Raw genomic sequence first — 26318 nt, forward strand, 5'->3', positions numbered from 1 at the left:
TTACGTAAGATTAGGGAGATATTATTATATTATGTATAAGTAAGCATTCTTATTATCGAAGTGCAAAAGTTAGATCAAATTTCACTAAAAGATGTTAAAGAGTTTACAATACTTTATTCAAATTATGCAACAAAGCATCAATCATACTATGAGATTATTTTGTCATGTAGGTTGCTTACATCATTTTTGTTTGCATCTGTATCTATCTGTCTGTCTGTCTGTCTGTCTGCCTGCCTGTCTGTCTGTCTGCCTGTCTGTTTGCTCTCTCTCCACTTCCATTGCCCCCACAGACGTTATATATTATTCCAAAATAAATCCATCGTTTAACCATAACTTCAACACAATGCATTGTACGATGTTCAGTCCCTTGGAGTTTTGAAGCGTGTAAACTTCTAGATTAATCGTAGATATAACAGGCTTATGAATGTCAAACTTTGGACAGTGGTGATAGATTTAGTCCGGCAAGGGATGACATATTCATGGAGGGCGTCCTTATTTAAAATCAAACTTCAACTCCATAAAAAAGTCAGCCTTGGCATCAGATATTTCCAAATTGTCCGTGCTTAAACCAATATAAAATGTTCCACGTGAGATGAATTATAGAAATAACCGACGCGCTGACCATTTACGGGTGAGGCTTGCTGTAATTTTGGCTTTCCTCTCGCCCGCGTCCATAAATAAATGGTCAGCGCCGAGTCTATTATTTCCATTATATTATCAACGAACACCCAAACCGTCAACATTTTCCCACGCGAACGACAACGGGGTCCAGAACTTGTCAGCGAGTAGTGCGCGCGCTGTAAATATTTTATAAATCCGGATTTTTTTAAAAAGTATCTAAACTTGGCCCACATTACAGTTTGTGACTGATTATGATCTTTGTACAAATTACAATTTACGTTTTAGCTGAAAAGTTACGATGTTTACGATATTATTCATATTCATGGGCACATGAACAAACCATTATTGCGTATTTGTGGTCGGTCACATGGTTCAGCTCGACCAACCACGGACAGGGCATGGTAGTATAATTCGGTGTAACGTGCTGTGAGGTAACCGTATACAGCTTTGGAATTCGACAAATCCCTCCCATTTAATACTTACGTGTTGTAACATTAAGTAAAGCAATCTTATTTTTCAGTCCTTAATTCTCTTTTGAATGGCAGTCAAACTTGTACACATAATGAATTTTGATACATTGATATACTGAACACATTTCTATTTCGGACGTTTCATCACTATAATGAGCTCAGTTTTCGGTCTCTCAAAACAATGAAGCATGTTTACCAAATCATTCTACAGGAGCGTTTCTGTCAGTGTGTTGTCACTTCGTGGTGGATAATTATTCATTCATTTTGTTTCGCTTTACAACTTTCTCTTATAAACCACTCTGCATTTTAAGTGTTTAATAGCCTGGAGACGCTCGTAGTTTGCAGAAAAACATTGCCCTATGAATAACACTCATCTACATTATGAAGCAACTGATTCATAATATGTGGATCAACCACAAATTAATTCGTTGAATTAGGTCTCTGTTGTTAATGAGCACGTACTAATCATGGAAAGTGTCATCTTTAAGGGAAGACACCTCTTTCTTGTCAAAGATATGAATCTTGCTTTGTTTCATGGCTAGTTCCTTGAATTCAAAGGTCGGCGCACCGTTTGGTCCTACATTTGGATCTCCGTTGAGATCAATGGGTGTCTTGACCAATTGTCGTCCAAGGGATTCCATCCTTGCCATGATAGACATGCATTTTCTCATCCCTCGTGGGTTTCCGTTAAACGCATCGTGAATACATCGCAGCAAGTTCGAGTATTCCTTGTTGAAAAGATCAGATAAAAGTTCCACCTTTGAACCTTTCGGGTAACGTTCGCTGCTTGGATTATCTATTATTGGCCAAATCCCGTCGTCGTGTAGGGGTACTCTTTCACCCGTGAAGTGAAACGGTACATTACATCTGCGATGTACGTGCATAAAATGACACGGTGTGCTACCGTTGTCACAGAATCTACGAGTGTACTTCTCTGAATACGCAACTTCGCAACTGTCAATACTAGACGTGTCATCTTCGTGTGTGGAATGTATCAAGTTCGGATCCACTACAAGTCTGTAGCCCATCACTACCTCCATAAATTTGAAATAGTGAGATAAGTTACCATCAGAGTCGTATGGCTGTGTTGGAGAACTACCCTCTCCTTGCTCCGTTATCAGCTCTATGGCTCGCCTAGCGTCCTCGATGCTGGTGATGGCGAATGGCTTTTCTAAAGCTTTACTGTACCAATCTTCTTCTGTAACCTGTGTCGTTTCATCGCCACATGCGAAAAGACTTGAATTAATGCTTGCGTGGTAACTGAGGGCTTTCCATATTCTTTTGTAGTAGAATTGTCCGATTGTACGATTATGATGCCTCAGTGGTGTTTCCGAATCTGTATCGAATTCGATGTCTTGGACAGACGACAGAACTCTCTGACGTAACTTGATCGGCAGTGTGTCGTCAGGTTCCTCAATTTTCATGAAAACGTCTTCTATAAGACCTTTGGTGAGTCTTCCAAGAGACACGGTGAGGTGAGGATGAACTCCACCAGGGAGTCTGGAAGGGTACGTTGGTACATGCTTCTTCTCGTTTAGAATAGGAGTTCCACATATACTTCGTAAAATATTCGCTACCATTGCCATGTGTAGCATTTCCTCGGTTGCAATGCTGCGAATGATATTGGATATTGCTTTGTTATATCCTTTCTTGATTGACAGCCATGCCGTCAGATATGGTGGAATAGTCGACAGCTCAAGCTCAAGTGCTGTCTGTAAATCGCGTTTAAGATCGTCTAAGCTGGGCTTTGGAATGTCACCAAGTTTAGGGTCGTCGAGCCATTGCACAATAGCTCGTTGCTTCCTCCTCGACAGGTCCCTTGTGACCGGCATGAATTCCGGGTCATTCATAGACAGTGTCATTGTCATCTTCAACATCCAAATCTTGCGACAGACATCCTCATATGAAGCCATGTCAATGATATTGTTCATACTGGGGAACATGTTGGAGTACATTTTAAATATCGGGTAAATATCTCGATGCCAAGTCGGCCCACCTGGTGAAACTTCAAAGCTGTTATACAGAAATATCACTATCGGGAGACTAGAAGTGAGTGTATCTTGCCCGTGAACGCTGATCTCATATAAGTATATTTGTCCGTCTATAATTTCCCTGGGATTGTCAGGATTGTAGCCGACGAATTCAAACACAGCTATGCCATTTTGATTACTGTTTGCTACATCAGTAAAATGAACTGCAGTTGGTGGTTGATTAAAAGGAACGTGGAGACCCTTTCCGCATCTGGAGTACATGTGCTTCTTTTTAACTGATTTCGCTGTTTCTATCTCTAAAGGAATCCCTTTAAATGGGTGTCCAAACTTGACCAGGAATGCATTAACATTCCACGAATCTCCAGGATCCTGACGGAACACTCTATCCCCCATGAAACCCACAGCCAAGCCGTCGAGTCTCTCTGAAAGTACAATCATTTCACATTCATGAGATATATTATTCAGCTGCCGTATAAACAATGGTCGGTCAGATACTTCTTTGATTTGGTTAAACGTCAGAGTGGTCGTTGAGGGCACTGTTATGATTCCAGCTGTGTCTTCGTACCATAGGCTACTGGTATAATTGATTTCATCCAATATTACAATTTCTGTATCACAATTCAGAGGTTGAGTCGGCTGATACAGCGGGTAGGCAAGCTGCACAGTCTGTGTGACGTCAGGATCGGGAAATCCCTGTTCATTGTACGGTAGACTATTTCCAAGGTCAATTAAGATCTTTCCACGAGTTGGAAAAAGTCGAAAATTGGCAATTCCAAATCTTTTATTTGAGGAAGGTGGATGCATCTGTCGATGGCGTAGACCGTGCAACGGTTCTGCTGGGCCAGCGACACCTATGCTGCCAACGATACGACCTGTACCAAACTTTCCACTTTTTGAAAACGCTTCAAAATTGTCCAGATTAAATTTCACTGATAAAACATTCTTCACCTCGCTCTGGAAACTCATTTCTCTCATCTCCTTGACTAAGTGTGAGTGGCTTTCGTCCTCTTCGTACCAATCGACATCGACAAGTAGGGAATAAAAATCAGCCCCGAGGTGTCCGCTGTGCTCACGTTTAGATGTTTTATGATAAGAGTTTGACATCGGCGCCTCCACAAATTTTCCAGAGAAAGCACCGGGTACGTGTAGAGAAAGACCAAATATTGTCGGTACAGCAATGTAGGCTGTGTCGATGTCTGCAATCTTGGCTTCGGGACGATCAACGTTACCTACAGTCATAAATATAAAAAAATATGCCATAAAAATAATGCAGTAAAATAATAAAGACGAAACTCGAGATGAATTATATAAATCACATAAACATTTTGGCATAGCTCGCTCTTCAGACATCAAGAATTTGTGATGTGAGAATGTCAAGCGTTCGTCGATAATAATCTTAGTTCACAGAAGTTCGACGAACTTTTGTGAACTAAGATTATTTTATTTTCTTTTGCTTTTAACCAATAACATTATCATCTAGATCATCATTATCCTCATCATCATCACCATTGTCATCATCATCCCCAACGTCATTGTCGATCGTCATCATCATCGCTTTTGTTGTGTTATTAAAATTTACATGTTCGAAGGATCATTACTGAGAACAATGACAACTAGCCAAGTTGCCAAGCATTGCCTGGAAAAGCGTACCCTTTAAAGGGAGAATTTAAATGAGAATTAAATATTTTCCTCGATGACAGGATTTTACATAAAACATCCAAACAATGAGAACAACGTCTGTCTTTGACCTGTTCCAAGGAAATGAAATTATTAACAGGTGCCTATGTGACGGGTTTCCAATAAATCCTGAAGCAGGGATTAACGCTTGTTTTATCTGTTGTAACCTTTTTTCTTTGGTGAATATGGACTAAGTTCAAGGCTATGATTCAACTATTATACTCAAGTGAGCGTGGGGCGGGAGCGTCATGATTGAAGCTATACGGGAGTAAATAGCTTGGTGGCGTTCAGCCTTACTGCGCAAACTCCATTATGGTACGTTCACTATAAATGGCTGGTAGTTTGCGTTGACCTTATATAAGTAAAACAGTGTTTCATACAATAAAAGGAGATAGGTAAACAAGGTGTTATTTTATTCGTCAACTTTAGTCAAGCGTCTTTCTAGTGCAATTTGTCTGTATTAACCAAGCCTATTTCTAGTGCAAGTAGTCTGTATGGAAATCCACTACTCACTGAATACAGGAGTTCCTATCAGGCGATCCGTTCTTCTATGCGTGGAGCAGTCACCATTTGTATAACAGACAGATGTTACTTTGCAGTCTAAAAGCTGGAAACATCCTGAACCTTCTGGATTCCATCCAAGAATGCTGGGATCGTCTCTAAATCGTTCATCAAATGTTTTGATGTCGTAGTTCTCACAAAGGTTGTTTCCGGTCGGTGAGTCGAACCAGAACGTTCCGGAAAAGTGAATTCTCGGCCAGTCTAGGTATGAGTGACTGTTTTCTATAAAATGATGCGCATTATTTAATAAAGTGAGTAACCAAATTTTGATTGTTGGAGACGAATGATACGAGGGAACAGAACACGAAAAGAAAACTGAAAGAAATGCGAAGGAAGGCAGTGTTTGTATGAAGGTGGCTCTTCTATGCCGATGGGACCGTACAACGGCAGGAGAGTTTAAGACGGACATATGTATTTTTAAAACAAGTATACCATGTCGTCACAATTGTCAGAAATACTTTTCCTTAAGGTAGTGACTCAGTTTGGTTTACACATATTTTCAATCAAAAGTTTCACATAGAAAACAGGGTCTCACACCCAACATGTGGTACATTTTCTAATAGGTCTATATTTGAAGAAGGTAAAAATTTTGTTTAGTTGTCAAAACATGCATTGGTATGTTTGTTTAAGTCAAAAACATGTGATTTTGAATTTTTTCACTTAAAAGAGTATAAGTAAGAATTGGCAGCACCCCTAAGTGATCTGTTAACGGCACTAGACAGCTGGATATACAGGGGGAAAAACCGTGTTTGGATTTTTGAAATTCGCTTTTGTTTCTGCACAGTGAGCCTTCGAAGTGTGAACTGTCGGATTTTCGCATAAATTATCGGCTTTTGTTCACGTTTGTCAAGTTATCGTCACTTCAGGGGGGTTTATCAAAAATCTGAGACACGGTTTTTCAGGTCTATTCATGAAGTGTTAGCATGCGAAGAATCGGGGAAATCCGCCCACGCGTCGCCGACTTACACTCATTTGAAGGTGCGCATACATAGCAAAAATCGGAACTGAGAAAATCGACGATTTGTGTAAACGTCCCATTTTTCACACAAAATCGCCGAAAAAGTCGGATTTTTGTGCGTTTCAAAAAAATTATTCGATCTGGGTCTAGGTTAAATATTGGGCATCAGGTTAGAGAATTTCTGACAATCCTAAACATTAGTTCGCCTAAAAATGATGAAAATTGTGCGTAGAAACGTGAGGCTGGTCAGCGTAAGCGGTGGGTACTATTTACACGATAAACACGAGAGAGATAATTCAGGGCATAATCTGTTTGTCAAATACGTATCTAGCTTATAATTATATTAACTGTACACTGTTTGGTAACGGTTAGAGTCTGGTTACAAGACGAGAAAAGTTTTAAAAAAATCATACAGCCGGAATGGTTTACAGGTCTGCGTTCTGCCGACGACGCGCGCTCGCTCTCTCGCTAGCGCTCGACTTCCGGTCTCACAGCCCGTAATTTATGCACGTACCAAGTGTTAAATGGTTGCCCAGTTCATTTTAGTGCCGATTTTTGTGCCTATAGTACAAGACGTCACTTGCTTGCTTGCTTGCTTTCGGAGATGAGACGACCAACTCTCGATGCTCTAAAAATTCTGTAGTTGTCAGTTCAAGGAATGCGGGAAAGTCGCACTTGTTTTTGTGGTTTTCACATGTGATCTGCTGCAGTCCTTTTGCTCACCATAAAAAATGACCGGGTTTTCGTGCGCTATTTCGCTTTCCACTGTGACATGTACTATTATGGCCTCGGGTATGAAACCAAAATCAACTTCAGTTACACGTAAAAGCGATTCTTCATGACTTAAAATAAACGACTGAGGCGATACTCGACAGATTCACTCATTGTAAAATTGAAACGGCGACATATCGCGACACCCAGCGACACTCTCTTGACCACAGATAGAAATTGACAGGCAACGATCGTGAAGCGACGTTTCGCGTACGTTGCTGTGCTCTAGACAGACATAACAGTGTCGGATTGACAAATTTGACAAACCATGCTTCCTACCTCCACGGACAAACTAAGTCCAAGACTGTCCAAGATATGGGCTGCTGTTATAGAACCATATTTTCCAGTGAAGATTAAATAGATTCTCTTAGGACGGCAGTGTAATCTATAGCCGCGCGTACGATGCTATGTGTTCCGCTACAGCTAATCGCCCCGCTCACCACAGCCCTGCAAAGACCTGTACGCGTACGTACGGTCGGTGACTTCAAATCCATTTTGGGACTTGACGTAATTCAGCGTTCTTGGGCCCAAGTCGTATCCCTGCCTACCTCAGCTACTCGATCGCTTCCAAAATGCCAGTCTTTTATTCACTTTTCGTAAAATAACCGTCGATGTCGGCAACTCTCTCGCTAGCCCTGCGTACGATGCTGTGTGTTAGCTGTAGCGGCCAACACACAACATCGCGTCCATCAGCTTTCCATTTGCTTCTTCGGCCCCCTTTGCGTTTTCTACACTGCTTAGGCCTATACTGCCGGCAGTCATCAGCCATGTTGGATAGCGTCTCTTATGAAGACGTGCGCGCATGCGCAACATGGTGCGTAAAAATTTACATAATCTCCTCAAGGTATAACGATAACGCTGACAGTAATCCGGACCGTTAAAACAAAAAGAAAATAATAACTCGCGCAGTGGTTAGAAGGCCGTGTTTTCACTAAAATTTAAGACATTTTCCAGTACAATGTTATCTCACAGTTTTCTCTAATAAAAAGATCATATTTCAGGGGTTCAGAATATGAAATAATCACAAAATCGCTAAAATTTACAAAGGAACCCGAGTCACTACCTTAAGATCCATGGGAAATCAACGTTACGTGTGAGTGGAAGCCATTTACAATGTTGTTTTCTTGGTTATTCTTATTATAATATAATTTGCATGCTACAAATTTATGTAAATATCATGTTCTTAGGTGTTCGGTTTTCTTTCCGTAAACGAACTTCAAGTTACTAAATACAGACGTGTGGCGCTGTGATATAAGCGTTACTTGTGCGGATGCGGATTTTTGAAGTGACACATTTGAGTTTTAGTATTATTAGCCTGTTATTTGTACTTTAAACTAAGTGGATATGATAAAAAACCAGCCTTGCATCGGCTTTTTACAGATTTGGCCTTCTGTTCAACCTTACATGGGCGCTGGCAGTATTATTTCGTGGAAACTGCTGCTATTGTCAGAAGTATAAAGAGATATCCAAGGCCTAACGATAATTTGTCATGTACACTTCATGCAATAACGATCTGACAAGACTTTAGCATTTAAACACCAGCAAAGCAACTGCCAGTTCTGAATGGTGATCACGTGACTGATCGGATGACTCACCGAAATATTAAAAACTAACTTAACACTGTGGCATACTAGATTTGAATTTCAGAGATGAGTGGTTCCAACTTACCAGGTTCGTGGGTGGAAGCGTTTCGTATCCATTCTGCTTTGTCAAAGCCAGCTATACCTTGGGTAACAGCAAGAATACACCATACCACAGAGCCAAGTTGATTGACGTATATCATATTGGTTTTGCTAACTGCAACACTTACTGCTTCTTGTGTTCAAGCCACACGCAGTATTTCCGCTATGAAGTAAATGTACACATACAATTACTGAAAATGTAATGCTGAAAGAAATTACAGGTACTAACTATACATCTAATATTTGTTCGGAGACAAAAGTGCTGCTTACAAAGATAACCTAAAATACGTTCATACATCATCATCATCATCATCATAATTATCATCATCATCATTTTAATGTAATATTTAAGTTGAAAGTAACATAATACAATTCAAATTTGGCAGAATACACTGGAGCTAGGAATACAGTCACAGTTACGTGCTTCGGAGATATTTATCTGGATTTAAAATGCGACAACACATCCACAACAGTGAATTTCCGACAAGGCACATTGATATGTTCTATCCGATTTTGAAATGTCATTGTCATGCAAGACAACCATCAAACAACCATCTGGTTCGTCGTATAATGCCACATCAATATTCATGAAGGTGTCCAATTATAGATATTCTATGCAACGGTTAAAACAATATTTCTCCCTAAGGTGATAACCTGAGTAAAGCTGTTGCAACAAATTAATATATTAATATTAAGCAGCTTGCACATGAACTACAAAAATATATAAGTATCCAGGGTTTAACTAACTCACTCACTCACTCACTAACTCACTCACTCACTCACTCACTAACTCACTCACTCACTCACTCACTCACTCACTCACTCACTCACTCACTCACTCACTCACTCACTCACTCACTCACTCACTCACTCACTCACTCACTCACTCACTCACTCACTCACTCACTCTCTCACTCACTCTCTCTCTCTCTCTCTCTCTCTCTCTCTCTCTCTCTCTCTCTCTCTCTCTCTCTCTCTCTCTCTCTCTCTCTCTCTCTCTCAGTATAACGATAACTCCACTATTTATGATTGTGTAATTCTACAGAGTTTTCATTTAGGAAAATTCAAATAACAGAAAGGATACTTTCAATCGTCGAATAATTCCTGTGACAGAAGATGTTAATAACTTACGGAGTTCGGTTTACAAATTTTATGTTCATTTCCTCTAACTTCTCGTAGCAATGACATTAGCTTACGTGTGAAAGGTATTATAAGCAGACAGTATTTCATAGGGTCAAAGGAACTGTATGTCAGTCACCGATTATTGACTTATTACTGAGTAAGAAAGATACTAGACTAATGTCTTTCTGACTCTGTTCTTATGAAGGTACAATGTGGAAAGAAGTAACGATGACGAGATATTGATACTGAAGATTTACAGCTTTATGATTTTTCACGTCGGATCGTAGGGTCTAGCGAAAATGTCCACCCTAAGGGGTAGGGGTCAGGGCAAGATGTCTTAGTCTCAGCGCAGGTTTCCTGTTACCATTTTTATGCTATTTAATTAGTACGTTGGACTATGATATTAAAAATTATACTACAGTCCCTTCACACACGAGGGACAGTGATACTACCAACCTTGGGTGTCTTGATCTCATCTTAGCACTGGTTTGTAAAGAAACCTTTTTCTCCTTCAATTTTTCCTAGACTTGCCCTGTGATAATTTTACTCTAGTGAAACTGCTAAATAGACACCTGCAAATCCCCGGCGGTACATGGGTAGACAATGCTTTGTTCATAATTTAATATTCAATAACGTCCTAGAACAGTTTACGTAAGCGGTAGACTGAAGAAGTGATTTGTACAAAATTGAATTTATCAATCTGTATTTAGACGATAGCTCTGTACCTTTACAAGGTTTGCTATACAATAATGGTTTGTTCAACAGACAAAAAGGTCATAGTTCGCGGTAACATATGAGTGGTGCATTCGGGATACTGTTCATAAGACAAACCAAAGTAATAAAAAAATCACCCTCTTCAGATAACCGTGCTGTGACAAAGTCTGAAGAGTTCTGAAAACAACGTAAATCGTCATCCTGGGGACAGCGATGCATTTAAACTCATGAGAATTAATAAAGTTATTCACTGTTAATTAATGCAAATTTGGTGGCATGCCATCTGTGAATTAATGCGCTCGCCTGAGTGTACTTTGGGATAGCGCATATAGTTGTCGGCGTGTGCCTTAAATCGGTTAAGTCGAACAAATGGATTCATTACAACTTTACCTCAGTGAGATTCCCCAACCTTGAACCATGACCGAAATATTCATTCGTGTATTGTGCTCTGCTGTATTCGACGCCGACTCTGATCCTGACTCACTCTCTCAGTCTACCATGAACCCAATTGTCTTTGCCTGATGTTCTGAAAGCGACAATGTACTCAGGAAATTAGTTTTATAAAAGGTATCCTTGACCACGTGCTAAGTAAAGCTATTGTTTTCCTTTGTCCCACGCAAAGGCGGAAATTTAACAAATGCTATTATAGTATTGAAATTAAAATCCAACATTGTCAAAGAATTTTTTTAGGTTAATCTGATCATGGAGCTAGAAACGTTTGTAGTTCCATCATCTGATGAAGATATTCTGCTTCATGCTTGTAAATTATAGTGAGAAACCCGGAAACATTATCCGGTTGAGTAATGCGCACAACACTCAAAACAAGGAATGAGATCCTCTTTACAAAGATATTTATTATTCATGCATTTTCGTGCAAAATGCGCAAATTTTTGGGTGTTTTCCTTTCGTTTTGTAACCCTGGACATGCGCAAAAACAATATATTTATTTTTGGCGCACTCTTGTCACGAGCATTTTTGTTATTTGTAGGTTTTTGCGACTAGACGAGTAGTCAAGCAATTTCTTTTTTTCCTTGAGTAATTTTTTTAAAGTTTGGATAAAATTAAATTATGGATTGACACATCTGATAGTCGCCGTTATCATTTTACATGAAGGAAAATGTGCATTCATCGAAATAAGCATATTTTACCTTTCAATGGGTTTCGCTTCTGTAGATCCAGATGTGGACCCATATTGCATTGATGAAACAAAAATAGCTGCGGCAAGAATCTTGGAGCGCATCTAAATTCTCCTAACAATTGTGCTACTTCTTGTGCTTTTTAAGTGTTTTACGGGTCTAGAAATCGGTAACCTTGTAACATGTTAACGCTAGCGCTAGTAATACTTACACTATAGCGGTTCTACATTGAAAATTGGTGTTTACTTGGGCCATTGAGACTAGGTTTTCAGTTCCCAGTGGACATACACACTGTGTAGCAGAAGGCTGTCGTTCAGTTCATGTATGGCCGTCATGCAAAACGTGTCAAAATTCGTCATATATTAAATCGCGTCCACAAAATTCATCAACCCGGCAAGACTTATTTAGAAATGATACGGAAAAAGTTCGAACGCAACCTAAATGCATATTCTCTCACAATTGACAGCATTTTTACTGTAAATAAGATATTCCATATAGAGAAGCGTTATAGAATAAGCTTGTAAGAATGTGCGCTAGGAAACCTATTTCAGCAGTTTATGTGTAAGACTCACATTTACGATCGCGATAATCGCCGAAATGTAAATATATTTGATGCCGCTGACGAATGGTACCGAAGATGATCTCGGAACTCTGGCGAGGTTAGTTACACATTTCGTACTTGACTCTTTGAATCATACGGACATTTCATAAATACACTGGTTTTACGGTCAATATTCTGTGCTGTTTCCGTTCATTAATTTGGTTGAATCATAAAAAAGTATTGAATCTTTTTTGAATGGCAAATTATAGGTCATACCTTGCTTGCTCCCCAAAACAATTAAGTTTAGACCGACCATTGGTGACTGTAGTATCTCCGGATTTGTATCCTATGATGCATCCTATCTGCCTGCATCTGTGGAACTAAACAAGCAAGGCTTTTACAGTGATATTTATTTTAGTAGAGTTTGAGAATCACCTCGGCCAAATGGTCTTTATTTTGAGACCAACAGAGCGGTACCGAAATATGGCGTCTCTCCCATCCATTCATATGTGTCCTTTTATGAAAAGCACGTGACCCATGTAATGCTTGTGACATGGCTTGGCCATCTGTTTCATCGGTAACGCACCTTGAGCCTTCAAGGCTTGATAAAATTCATAAAAATCACTTTTCATAAACAAATTAATTACCATTTTAACAATATATACTGTAACATATTTCTTTATTAGTTTATCTTATGGTTAATGCCGCAAGCACGGAAAACTTCTTTACTTCCCGAATTAAATTTTGAAGTGTGAGCTATTTTGCTTGTGTAAGGTTAGAGTTTATTGCCCTGGCGGGGGTGTCAGTGTTTAGGCTAGACGATTTAATTTCTGATTGTTTGTTAGGATTAATTTGTTTGATTCAGCTCTGACCTGATGAACTTTACAATCTGCAAATATGTGTGTGTGTATTTATTTGAAGTGACGGGTACTACATACCGGTACATTAGAAGGGAGATGGATTTCCGTAGTTGATTTTAGTATAGTGTTCACTCCATGATATAAGCGACAGTCTGCCGACGTTTATTATTTCAATATGCAAGTTACTGTGGTTTTAATATTTATACGTCTTGGGACTTGGGATAAGTAACGGTCACTCCACCGTGGGTTAAAGTCTTCTAGAACCCCCCCCCCCCCCACTCCCTCCCCTGTTAAATCTGTCCAAGTCTTAAAGGTCTCCTCTTTGTTTACTCCACATTTCTATGCATCCTTTGGTTGCGTCTTCACACTTTGCTGTCACAGAGCCAAGTGTGTATGTATTACCAGATGGTTACTTGGATCTGTGAAATATCACGCGAGAAACGACTTCTGCAGCACCCTGTGCTGCAAAGAAATCTTCTGGAACTGCAGACTTGTATAGAGATACACAGTTAAAACACAGAGACAAGACATACAAAATTTAACAAATACTGAGAAAACAAAGTTTCACAATATTTTTAAAACTGTCTAAGGTTACAGAAAAAGGATCTATCTCGTTGTAGTCGTTTATAAGCAAATTGTCTCGGAGTTCTACTCATATAGTGAGTCACAAATTGTGATTTCACGATTTCACGATTAGTTTAACCCTTTAAGCGCCGAAGTCAATTTTTGCCGCCTCTGTAAAATGTAACAAAGATACTGTACAATTTTTTTTCAGATATTTTCCAAACTTTTGACCAAAAAACTGTATCCAATGAAAAGAAATGTCAATTTGATCCAAAATTGTCAAAACAAAATACAAAATTTCAATAAAAATTTGTAAAACTGTGCACAAGAATTTTGGCGGGAAAATTTACAGCACTCAAAAGGTTGAAACACCATTCAGGATAATATTCAGCGTAAACCATCGATGATTCGGTCCCATTGTAACGAGGGAAGCACAAAGACAGCAGTTTTGGCAGTTGTGACAATGACAGTGCGCAGTCCCACGAAGACTACGCAGACTGAAAACGAATCTCAACGTGTAAACCTTTAAAACAAATGTTTCGCTGTAAATAAGTGATTCTAGTGTTGCCACTACACATGCAAAACGATGTTAAATGTTGGTTTTTGCACCGACGACCACCAAGTGCTGCTGTAAATGTGCCGGGTAAATGCGTTCAGATTATTAAATTAGAATTCAGCTTAACTCATTCCATTGTTCATCTCAATAAATGAAGAATAAATAACACACAGAATTTAAATTATATTGGAAAACATACAGATAAACAAACAAGAAAAAATTGCTAATGAAACGTTTTAAGCAAAGTACATAAAAACTGCTAAGTGCGACGAACTTGTTCAGTATTATTTCCATGCTGCTTTTAAGTTACTATACTTCCATAAGTCTTTTACGTGACCGCTTTGATTTGAATTCAACTCCAATGTTTTCTACGATGAAGTTGGACTTTCACAGCATCAGCATTTCGAAATGTCTAATACTATGCTCATTAGTCTTCCTTTACATGTAGCTATACGTTGACGCTCGGATGACTTGGATTCAATTATCAACAATAATATGATGAGCATCACATATCTAGGGGAGTTAGCAAAGTGAATTCTGAAAATAAATTATGCTTTTCCGGAATAAGAAAATCAAAAATACTAAAAAAGGGTGAAAAGTTTGAGATACAGCTGTTGGCTATGTGGACTTGCGGCCACTTTGCGGGTGCACACTGACAAAAGTATTAGGCCTATTGATGACTCAGCAGAATTATAGTTGTCGATTTATTTATTCTAGCTTTAATATTTCAATACTTCACGTGCAAAGTCATTTGTGAACAAATGCAAATCATTTACTAAACACACTGTCAACACGGAAGCAGGGTCCACTTTGTGAAATCAAATCATGTTCACAACATTGCTGCCTCCAGATAATGATCTCACATACGGTTAAATAGAATGTATAATCCGAGGTAGATAAATGGTACATGAATCGGCTGTGGCTGTGGTGGTACGATAGGAATGGCGCCCTCTTTTGGTATGTTGTTAGCTGTTGCTATGTCTCTTTAAAAATGTTTTATACAGAGGTTAGCGCAATAAATAACTCCACTGAGACAATAAAAAGAAATTAAGCAATAACTACAGAAAGATGACCCGATAAATGTTCCTGCAAACTTGTTTAAGCGATTATTGAATCCGAAATCGATTCTAACACCGAGCCTAACTTCAACTCGTCGCTTGAACAACTTATCGTCAGTCTATGGAGATTTGCATCTTCTGCGGTTGAGGAAGGTCCTGGTTGATGATGGGTAAAATTCCCAATTACCTGAAGTTTCGGAGGCTGGCACTAGTGGCAGCAAAGCGAACGAAGCCATGTAGATTTTGTAAGATCACTGTGCCTGACACTTTTGACCGCGTCTCTGGAAAGCCAAAGGTCATAGACGGCGCCCTCTGGAGAGGCAACGAACAGTGATGCCATGCATGATGGTTCCATTCGATGTTCCAATGGTGACGGAGGTGTGTGACGAAACAAGTTCGCGTCCAAGTTTCGTTCCATCCATTGCTGACGACACGATTTGTTTGCGACGTTGCGACGCGACGCGGAGAACATATTCATTCTTCTCTCAGCACTGTTCAGAGACGAAGGTCCTCTCTTATGCTCTTTCTGATGGAACCAAAACTTCCTAAAGTCAGCGGCATGCTGTGTTTCTATATCGAAATCGCATAATGAAGTCGACAAGTTTGACGTTTGGTAGCATTTGGATGCTAGGTTGTATCCTAGTAATTCAGATGTTTCTCATCGCCCCCGGTGATGCAAAAATCATCCAAGGGCGTATGAAAACGGCTTCGGTAAGTTTCAGTATTTCTAATCACATGTCCCATCACCCGTAAACTGACTGGTCGACTAAATGGTGAAGTGTAAACCGCGATTCACATGGAGGGTTCAATTTTATCGCTGTTTTAACTTTCTTTGCCTGAACTAGCATCATTAATTTCTCCCCGCACTTACTGCACCTGTACAGGACACAAATAACAAATCAAATTGAATGAAGAGTCAGTTGTTATACTAATACAATAAATCACATAGTGGTAGCACACTGTACTTTCGGTATTCAAAACCAATCAACGTTGTTCAATTAACATGGTCTGAACTTTGAAAAGGTCTCGACTCCAAATTTCCCCAAACCACAAACGGGATTGTCGTATGATTATCATATGTATTTCAACTCGTTACTGACTTTGAATATAACTCCTCTGTTTTCTCTCCTTTTCAGAACTTCAATTTCATTGATAGGTTTTGTTTCCAGCCGAATGAAAAGGGAACACTCCACTATGAAATTAAGTACAAAGCCGTAAGTATCATCATACTGATAATGTAATACACTGACAATGGTGTTCTGTGTGTTTAGCTCTCTATTTCACACCTTGCAAACTTTATATTTGAACCCATTAACATGATATTGCTTTACTGTGAAATCTCATCGGGAATATGCCTATTTTACAAATAAACAACTACAGAATACCGCTTTAATTTAATATCTGTTAACGTTACTATTGGTATGTTTGTTGTCACAAAGCTTTTGGAGTCTGTGTGAGCCAACTTCAAAATGTGAAACATATTCCATAAACTTATCAGTTGACATCCATCTGCAGATTTTGTCAGTCTATGTCCATGGTTCAAAGGTCATGGGGATGCCATACCAAATTGTCTTTATGTTTTGCTTACTATGAACTGAATGGTGCTTTGAGCTGTATCAGTAAACTGATATTCTATGTGATAATGCAGTGCAGTGGTGTGTTGAGGCGATATTGTTTATATCCACAACATCCTAGTCTGAGGGGTCAACTTCTTGATATTTTGATAAAGGGGTGGGGCAAGAAATTGTCTGTAGGACATGGTCCAAGAAAGTAATTTTTTTAGTTTGACCATCGGGAAATACCAAAATGGTCACCATAACCACTAGAATCCACTGTACTTTACCTTGTCATTGCTGTAGGAAAACTGTTGTTACAAGTTACTGATGTTTAATGATGAACCTGACCAATGGCCGTATATCCGACAACATGAAGATACCTTGGTAGGTGTTTTGCTGGCTTTTTGGGAATAAAATGATGTTTAAATAGCTTCCTTTTCAAATGTTAAGCAGTTCCAATTCAAATTTCTTTACGCATATCTAGCATTCATACATATTACATTTTCGAAAATTTGTGGAAATAAGTTTTCAGGTCACTTAAAGGGACATAAGCTGTAACTTGTGGCAAGTTTTTCAGTATTCTGCTTCTATATATTAACTATCATGTCTGACCCTAATCCGTTTGTCATGCTGAAATTTCAAGTATTGTTTTGTCGACGCAGCATGTATGTTTGTAGTGATCATTGTTGATTGTTTACAAATGAATTCTAGTCTGGACTTGAATACAATTTCAACAATAACAATGTAGATTATACTCATATAGATTGTGTTGAAAATGTTAAATACTTGGCATTAAATTACAGTTTAGAGATTCATAGCAGAAAGTCAGGGTTCGCGGTAGAGGTCGCCACAGTCGCAAAATGCGACTAAAACTTGTTTGTGGCGAACAAAAACCCATCGGCAATCGCCACGATCTCAAAAGCGTGGCGACAGCTGATTTCGTCGAAATTGATAAAACTAAGCAGTCCAAATCTTATTGCTTTTCCACTGATATGCTAAAGACAACATAAAAAAACTCTTTATTTAAAGCGCTTACTTGAAATTGTAAAGGAAGACAAAATATTACAATTACATTCTCGCGATCTCCATGAACTGGCCTTCCGATCACGCTGATACTGAGATAGACAACCATGGCCAAAAGCAGCAAAACTCAACGACAATATTTCATATCGCAGTATCAAATCAAACTGATTACAAAATCCCTGGATCAGCGACATTTTAGTGAAATTTCCACATTAATCATAACTTGTAAAAAGTAAACGTGAAACAAAGACGTCGTGTATGCTGTCGATCAACAGCATTGTGTGAACCGTAAACCAGCTGGCATGGCATGTGCATTGACTGCACATGATAAAAGCAAGTCGACATTGCAATATCAAACGGTCTACATCTTGTGAAAACAACGACGTAGCAGTGAAAGTTGTAATAGTCACCGATAAAAGCTCTTCACTGATGAAGTGATAATAGCGTCAAACAAATGAAATTGCATATTTAGAGAAGGAAAACCAACGTCGCATCATGGCCTTGAGTGAGAATAAACAATGGCGGATGTGCGGAGTGGGACTATTCTATTTAGGTAACTGGGGTACGGAGGGACACAGATTCATGAAGGTACTGGCAAAACTGCCATTTTCCTAGCGATGCTGTCGCGGGAACTTCAATGTCCCATTGTTGTAACACCTTTTCAATAGTTTTTCTGATCGGAAAAGTAATTTTATTAACTGTAATGATCTATTATACGCTCATCACCTTTCTGTATCGGGGTTTAACTAGGGTAAGAGCACATAAAGTAAAGTGAAGTAAGCCTTTATTGAAATCCTATCCCCATTGGGGATCTTGATCGTAGAGTGCAATACAGGTTTTGCAAAATCAACAACAAAAGAGTATATATAGATGAGGATGTAACATGTTCATCAATATTTTACTCTTTTTCATTTTTATTTTGGTCTGAGTTCAAACAATCACATAATGATGATTTGTCTGTTCTTGAAAAATGTTATAACGTCTTGTGTGTCTCTGAATGTGTTTTTACAAATGTTTTAATTAGTTTACTTAAACATCATGTCTACTGTCTGTGTAGCCTTTGCAGTGAAAAAAAATGTATAACCTCATTTATCTCTTATATATATATATATATATATATATATATATATATATATATAATGTAAAACCTCACTTATCTCATATATAAATATATATATATATATATATATATATATATATATATATATATATAAGGGATGCTGGAGAATTGATTTTACAATGTCATCTCTACAACGTTGTTTCGTGAGTCGCGAAATCATAACTTGTAAAAAGTAAACGTGAAACAAAGACGTCGTGTATTCGCGATTCACGAAACAACGTTGTAGAGATGAAATTGTAAAATCAATTCTCCAGCATCCCTTATATATCTCGCTCTACTTTTGTATTGAGCACTTTGTATCGGACAAGTCGAACCGCATACTTCGTATATATATATATATATATATATATATATATATATATATATATATATATATATATATATTTATGTATATGTGTATGTATTTATGAATGTATCACATCAAAAACTTGAAGACTGAAGTATGTTTCTACCAGTATTTAGTATGTGTGGCTAATGAAAGTTGCGTGTGGCTAATAAAATTAGGACCAAATTAGCCACACTGAGTAAGTGTGGCTACTAACTTGAAAATCCTACCGCTAACCCTGAAAGTGTAGGGAAATCACAAAACAAAAGTTCTGAAAAAATAACCAAAAGATACAGCGTATGGAACTTTAATATGTACCAGTATGCTTATGAGATTATGAGCCTCTAGGCCAATGCTGTGTTTTAGTGTACTACCACGTGATAGAGGGACCGTTGTACTACACAGCTTTGTTAGCCTTTATTCATTGACTACATTTGTCAAAATTTTCTCTACAGACTTGTGGTGATAAGAAGGAAGCAATTCCAGGGACTCACAATTCCAAGCTGACATTGACTGATGGGTATAATGGATGCAAGAAAGTGACTGACTCCGATGGCATTGAGGTAATTCAGTTTTAGGTCATCAGTTAGCTTTGCCGGTTTGGTTCAGTAAAGTTCTCTTTGATACAGGCAAATTTCACGCATTACGTGTATATTGTACTGGTATATTGTATTCACTGTGAAAGAACTTTCTAAACCTTCCCATGCTAACGTAAAGAGATCGGAAATATCATGAATGAGTCAGAGGAGAGACTTTTTGTCCACTGCTTTTTCCTCGTTACAAACATTTCAAGCTTTGCATTCATAAAATGTGTGAAAACACTACTATGAAAAAAGGAAACACTATCTTCCAGAAATACATATTATAGACTGAAACACAGTGGTTTGATATCTAATGGAATAGCTATAGTAACTTGTTGTGTCAGTGCAAGATGGTGGTAACTGACATTTTGGTAGAAGTAATCATCATGCTGAAAATGATCAGAAATTACTTGTTACATTGACATAAATTCAAATAGAGTATATTCTTTGTGTAGAATAAGTTTAGCATTCAGATTTTGGAATCTAGTATTAACAAACTGACTTTTTAGCGCCCCTGTTAAATTCTCAAATTTATAGTTATGACCTTACGACACAAGTTTTGGTAAATTCCATTGGTAAGATTGTCTTGTAAAGTCAACCATCAGCAATGTCTGACGTCTTGTGGACTGTACTCACCATTATAGTATGAATTCTATTTTCAGTGGATACACTGTGTTGGAGGTCGCTCCTTTCAAACACCCCGTGCACGTTGGTGGTACTTGGTGATGAGTAACTGTTATTCTGATGTAGCTATGGACTTTGATTATAACATTACTATGACCAACGGTGTCAAGTTGTGGGATAAACACTTCTCAGCTGATGAAAGATGTAAGTATTGGGAAAGTTATCGCAATGCTAGTGATGGAAACCTTACACATTGGTGCTGAGTAAATTAAAGATAACTGAAACTTGATGATATACTGCTTTGATTCATTTTATGATATTGATGTCTCAATGACATCAGTGAATTGAAAAAAATCATATTCTGTGAAACAATGAATGGTTAGCAAGAATTTTTATTTTCATTATTTTATATCTGCTTTGTTTTTGCTAAGATTTTGGAGGATAGGCAAATTGTGTTGGAATCCCTTGAAGCATTTATGTTATATTCTCAGGGCAACCCTGGTAACATGATTGAGAACCCTTTAAAAGGACAAAGTTGGCCATTTTCCATGAATTTTGTTTGATACGAGATACTATATACATTGTTTGACATGTTGAATGATACTGAATCAATGGGTGACCATGCATATATTCCCTCGGTGTTAGACATGATAAATGAAACCATAGCGAGAATGAATAACTGATCAAAATGGCCAACTGTCTTTTTAAAGTAAAATGTACATTACACAGATGATACAGTCTGCATTGAAAGAGTGAAGGCAGGGTACTTCAATAGAACAAGAGACTACATAATAGACAAGAACAACACAAATAAAATACATCATTTGATGGACACTCCCTGTACTGAGTAGAGACTGCATAGAGTTTACATCTTCTGTATATTTGAGCAAACATTATTAAAATGTTCCTGTTACTGGTCCTAATTTTTTTCTGATTTTCAATCTTTCAGATATTCTGGAAACCAATTTGGTGTTTATGGTTTTGTATTTCTTCCTGTCTGTGATCACCATCCGATTTTCCAGTAAGTAATGTATCTGTCAAAATATTACTGGTCTTGGCAAGTTATAAATCAGATTTTTGTATTCTTACTGATGTTACAGAAAGCATTACTGCACTGAGTGATTTTCAGGAATAGCGTGAAAATTTACCTAATAAAATTTTAGTTGTTGAGTACTTTGTGATTGCTGAATAGTATTGAGAGCGCAGTGTCAGGGTGGCTTTTAATGACACTCACAAGTACGACCATATCATATGAAATAGAGAAATATTCATACTGTAAAGCACACTCACACAATATAGCATTATTAAGGTGATTTAATTTGATTTGGAATACCTTGTGTTGTACTTACAGAGATTCTGTCAGAACGGAGATTTCTACACTCGACATACAAGTTGTTTGCCTTCTCAGTATTGGCAGAATTTTCCAGTTTGTTTCTAATGACAATTGCATACGGCATGTACGGAAAGACCGGTTTACCGTATCCTGGATTGGAAATGTTTGGTAAGTGAGGGATTTGAAATGTATGGCAAGTTAGTTACAGAGATCAGTTGAAATGACAGATATATGCCATGTGTTGCTTTGTAAGTTTTGTGTCCATGCCTCAGTCAATATAGTTTATATTACTTGAGATTACCCAGTCCCATAAATAACATCGATGTGCAAGGTAGTAACTCATGGTGCAGGAATCCAGTACAATAGAATGAAAGGAAACTTATTAGAACGTTACTTCAACTATATTTCTTTGCTTCACAAATATTACAGAAAATCATCAAAGCCTTGACAATATTGTATGAATTTTGCAGTTTTCTTAGTCCAGTCTATTCAATCGACAGAAAAACAAAATGATATGATTGAAAAGAGTGAATATATGACCGATGGATTTTTTGTTATTTATCTGTTTTTCTTTGTCTATTTTCTTATGTATTCCAAGCAAACTTGATTGAATCAGCAGGAATTCTGGTCTTCATCTTGACGATCATTTTGTTGGCAAAGGATTTACGATCACAAGGTAGATAAGCTTTTTTCAAAATCCACTGAAAATCACAATTGACTGTTCAGATTATTGACAATAAAATGCTCAGTCTGTTATGAGGGTTGCCCTCATCTTCTTACCTTTTATCAAACCATTTTTATTTTCCTTTAATAAAGGATACTGCTGTGATATTTCACTTTTTACTGAGTATCCTCAAAATTCAAGTTTACGTCTGTTGTTGCTAGCAAAGTACCATGATAAATTATGCAATTCCTGTTCAACATTTATTACAAAATGAAATTTATATAAGGAGAACAAATTCCCAGTACTTTCCAGCCTAACGTACAAGGTATTTGAAAAGCAAGCATAAGTTACTCAATCAGGTTGACATACATGTATAGTCCCTTTTACTTGATCTATGTCTTTCTTTACTTTATTTTTCACTTTATTGCTCTGCATTATGATTGAACTCTTAATTCTTTTACATTTCAGCCCAATAAAATTGTTGTTACTTAAATATACCATCAATGTATTTACTCTTTGTTGATTTATAAACAAATCAAAGAAAGACTAAAAATTACATGTGTTTTCATTTCAACAGAGGTAAACTGAGTGAAGTGAGTTTGACAAAGCTGGCAGTCTTCATGACAGTATACACCATTGTGTACTGTGCTCTGTACTTCTGTGAGGAAACAATGTTTGACCCAAGAGATGTTCTCTACAAATATGAATCTTATGCCGGCTATGGACTGATTGGACTGTATTTCATTGGTAAGTGTTTTGTCCTGGAACAGATATGAGGACTTAAATACCAACTAACAAATCAGTGGTTTTTTGAAACTACAACAATCATCTCATAGGATGCAAACTGTTAATAATAGCATGCACATTAAATACAGTGATGCGTATTTCCTTTAAGGTAGAACGCACCTCGGGGACAGACATTCGGACTCTCAAACTTTTACAATTCTCTTCTGATATACCACATGTGGGGGTTCATTTTAAAGCTCTTGGTGAAAGAAAACTTTTCACCGGCTTACTTTTTCGAAATTCAATTTTTTTTATTTTTCTCCATAGAGTTAACACAGGGATGGCGGCCATTTTGAATTTCTAATATCGGTAAATCTTGGGTAATTTGTTTCTCTAGTACCAAAATTTGCACGGTGACCCCCTATTTTTATTCTTGATGTGGAAAGAGAATGATTGAAAGATTCCTTGAGGAAAGTTAGAGCAAAAGTTTAAGTCTTTCACTTTCGAGGTGCATACTACCTTAAATTCAATGCTGCTTGCTTTTGTTAGAAATTCTTTCACAGGACCTTTCCATTCGATTCTCATAGTTCTCCATGACTGGTTAATCTCACCTGACTTCATGATCTTGACATTGATCCAGTATGACCGTGTCATATCATTTTCTTACATTCATCATCATTGGTCATTGTCATGATCTCTACATGACCTTACATTCTTGCTAAGTTTTGCTGGTACTGGTATATGATAAGCTTCAAAGTATACCACTTTTACTGGTAGGAAAAAAGCCATATTTGTTTACAAATATGTGGCATTTCAGGAGAGAAATCTCGGCATAAGATTGCTTATATTGTACTTTGTTTAGTAAATTTGTGGATTTGATTACACCAATAAAACATCACCATGTAAGTTAGATAAATCAGTGTTCATGAATATGGCCTACTCACAGCATTATATCATTTCATTGTCCAGGATTTGTGTGGACTCACTATGCCATCTACTTCTCCATCAAACATCACCCTGACATGGTAGAATTCTACGTTCAGTTTGGTGTGGTATTCTCTTTCTGGTGGCTGGCTACTCCTGTGACTATCCTTGTCTGCAACTATGCTATCGATGCCTGGGTTAGGTATGTACATACCAGCACATTGTCTGTTAGCATTGACATGCTGTCAATTACAATGCTTCTCAGTTACTGTATGTATTGCACAATAATTGTGTTGTTCAACTGTGAATGGAGAAACTACTGGTATAGTCTGACATTGACAATGAACCCATCTTCATTTATCTAATCCCATTCTCATCTCATAATCTAATTGCATTCTTATCCATATGATTCCATCTTTATGCTAATCCCATTCTTATTGAGCTACCCTTTCACTCTTGAGTATGATCTCAGCAACTTCTCAGACTGCTTCCCTTCAAAGATGGCCAAATTTGTCTGAGGAGCAGTTGTACTTATTGTAAAGTTTGATGGTTGAGTTGTATGACATAAATCCTTCCCTGTAGCCCTGATCAAGAGATAATTTCATCAATGACAATGTGAGATTCTGCAACTGCAAATTTATTTTGTTTAATGGAAGATTGTTATGCTCAATCTGATGAGTAAACTTGAAAGAAATGTTTGCAAGCTACATGCACTTCAAAACCTTACCTAATGTTATTGAATGCTGATTGCTTAAACCTTAAAATTTCTATGATTTAAACATACCCTACCACTGGGGAGCCATTTACTCTACACACTGTCTTAATATTAGCTGTTCACACAATTCCAAATTTTTAGTGAGAACTCAATCTGAATCTGGTTTAAGTATGATAATCAGTTTTTTTGCTGCTGTCAAAAATTCCTGACCAGTCACATCAGCTGTGCCATTAACAGTAGCATTCAAAGATACCCAGTCATGGCAGCGTCCATGTGCTGTACATTCTTGTTATTATTTGATCAGCAAATAACACAGTGTCTGTATGTAATATTATCTATTCCAGAGCTAAGGTTGTGAATGCAATTGAGAGAGTTGTCATCTGTATTGGACACATCTTCTTCCTGATACTGACCAGACCAAATGCTGCTAACAGGAACTTCCCATTCAACATCAAGACAACACAGGTCAGTGGATTTCAAAAAAATATTCCCTCTAGTCTGTGTTCCCTTGGATACAAGCAAAGGCGAAAAAAATGAATGCATTGATTTGAATCCAAGTGTATCAGAGATGTATTTTGAAAAGTCAATATATGTCATCAAAAATGCAGTATATGTCCAAAGCCAATCTCTCCTGTCATCAATGAGAAATCAATTGTCAATGATCATCTACCTTAGGATAAATTACAATAATTTTATCTTACAGATTGATAGCCAGAAAGGATATTTTCCAGAAGCGTACAGTGGTACCCCATCTGTATTGAAGGCTGAAGCTGGGCAGATTACAAATCTGAAGTTTACTGATCTCTTTGTTACAGACAAAACTCCTAAAGTCAAGCAGGCAGAACAAAGTCAGGTATTTATAGAATCTAACTGATAGCGCTATGCCTAGTATCACCCTTTTTCCTAAATACATTATTACACCATGATCCTTATTGTTTGTATTTAATCTGTTAGTGAAATGACTGAATTTGCATTGGTGAAACAGTTTTAATCTTTTTTTGAAGTGTTTTCAAGAAAAAAATTGATGAATTCCTTCAGCTTAATTACTGTTATTGTTCAACTGATAGTTTACAATTAAATGTTTGCTTTGGCATGTGTAAAATAAGATATTGCTATCACTGAAACATTGCAACCATCTGCATAGTATTTTGGACAAAATTGTATTGTCGAAATCTAACCTATGAGTCAAGCTTTGAATGAAACTTGGCTTTGGTAGCTTTTTGTCACCATGACATCATTGATATACTCAAGTAAATGAGGGTGTTTCCCCCCTGCATGAAACATAAAATGTGGATAAGATCTAAGTGACAATTAGAACAGATATTTTTTCACCTTTGACAATGCACTGTAGCTTTGTAGGAATATTGTCTGTGTATGTTTTTCTGAAATTGACACTTTTTCAATTTTAAGCCATGTCCATAGATTTTATGCTAATGTTGCAATAT

The 26318-nt window shown here is 37.7% G+C and overlaps 2 protein-coding genes across 2 annotated transcripts; one reads left to right on the plus strand and one right to left on the minus strand.

Moving 5' to 3' along the window:
- Positions 1-1552: 1552 nt before the first annotated feature.
- LOC139128557 (uncharacterized) lies at positions 1553-12613 on the minus strand. The gene is made up of 4 exons (XM_070694317.1): positions 12521-12613; positions 8718-8894; positions 5273-5542; positions 1553-4311 (listed from the first exon to the last, which is right to left on the minus strand). Exons 2-4 carry the CDS (start codon positions 8830-8832, stop codon positions 1553-1555), a joined length of 3144 nt encoding a protein of 1047 aa, XP_070550418.1. The 5' UTR covers positions 8833-8894; positions 12521-12613.
- A 2996-nt stretch (positions 12614-15609) lies between these two features.
- On the plus strand, positions 15610-25588 carry LOC139128554 (transmembrane protein 145-like). The gene is made up of 11 exons (XM_070694314.1): positions 15610-15993; positions 16419-16496; positions 17142-17222; positions 19762-19869; positions 20550-20715; positions 21461-21532; positions 21863-22012; positions 22443-22520; positions 23086-23255; positions 25218-25338; positions 25577-25588. The coding sequence occupies exons 1-9, from the start codon at positions 15871-15873 to the stop codon at positions 23094-23096; spliced, it is 867 nt and encodes a 288-aa protein (XP_070550415.1). The 5' UTR covers positions 15610-15870; the 3' UTR covers positions 23097-23255; positions 25218-25338; positions 25577-25588.
- Positions 25589-26318: the final 730 nt, after the last annotated feature.

Source organism: Ptychodera flava, unplaced genomic scaffold, assembly GCF_041260155.1.
Source record: "Ptychodera flava strain L36383 unplaced genomic scaffold, AS_Pfla_20210202 Scaffold_59__1_contigs__length_806204_pilon, whole genome shotgun sequence".
Taxonomy (NCBI): Eukaryota; Metazoa; Hemichordata; class Enteropneusta; family Ptychoderidae; genus Ptychodera; species Ptychodera flava.

Bases quoted from the DNA above. Each gene is read 5' to 3' on its own strand.
- LOC139128557 (XM_070694317.1), bottom strand. From the start codon at position 8,832: ATGATATACGTCAATCAACTTGGCTCTGTGGTATGGTGTATTCTTGCT. The intron at 5,543-8,717 runs GTAAGTTGGAAC...ATCATTTTATAG, and splicing joins CGCTTCCACCCACGAACCTG to AAAACAGTCACTCATACCTA. The intron at 4,312-5,272 runs GTGAGTAGTGGA...TTATGACTGTAG, and splicing joins GATAGGAACTCCTGTATTCA to GTAACGTTGATCGTCCCGAA.
- LOC139128554 (XM_070694314.1), top strand. From the start codon at position 15,871: ATGAAGTCGACAAGTTTGACGTTTGGTAGCATTTGGATGCTAGGTTGT. The intron at 17,223-19,761 runs GTAGGTGTTTTG...TTTTCTCTACAG, and splicing joins GACAACATGAAGATACCTTG to ACTTGTGGTGATAAGAAGGA. The intron at 22,013-22,442 runs GTAAGTGAGGGA...ATGTATTCCAAG, and splicing joins TCCTGGATTGGAAATGTTTG to CAAACTTGATTGAATCAGCA.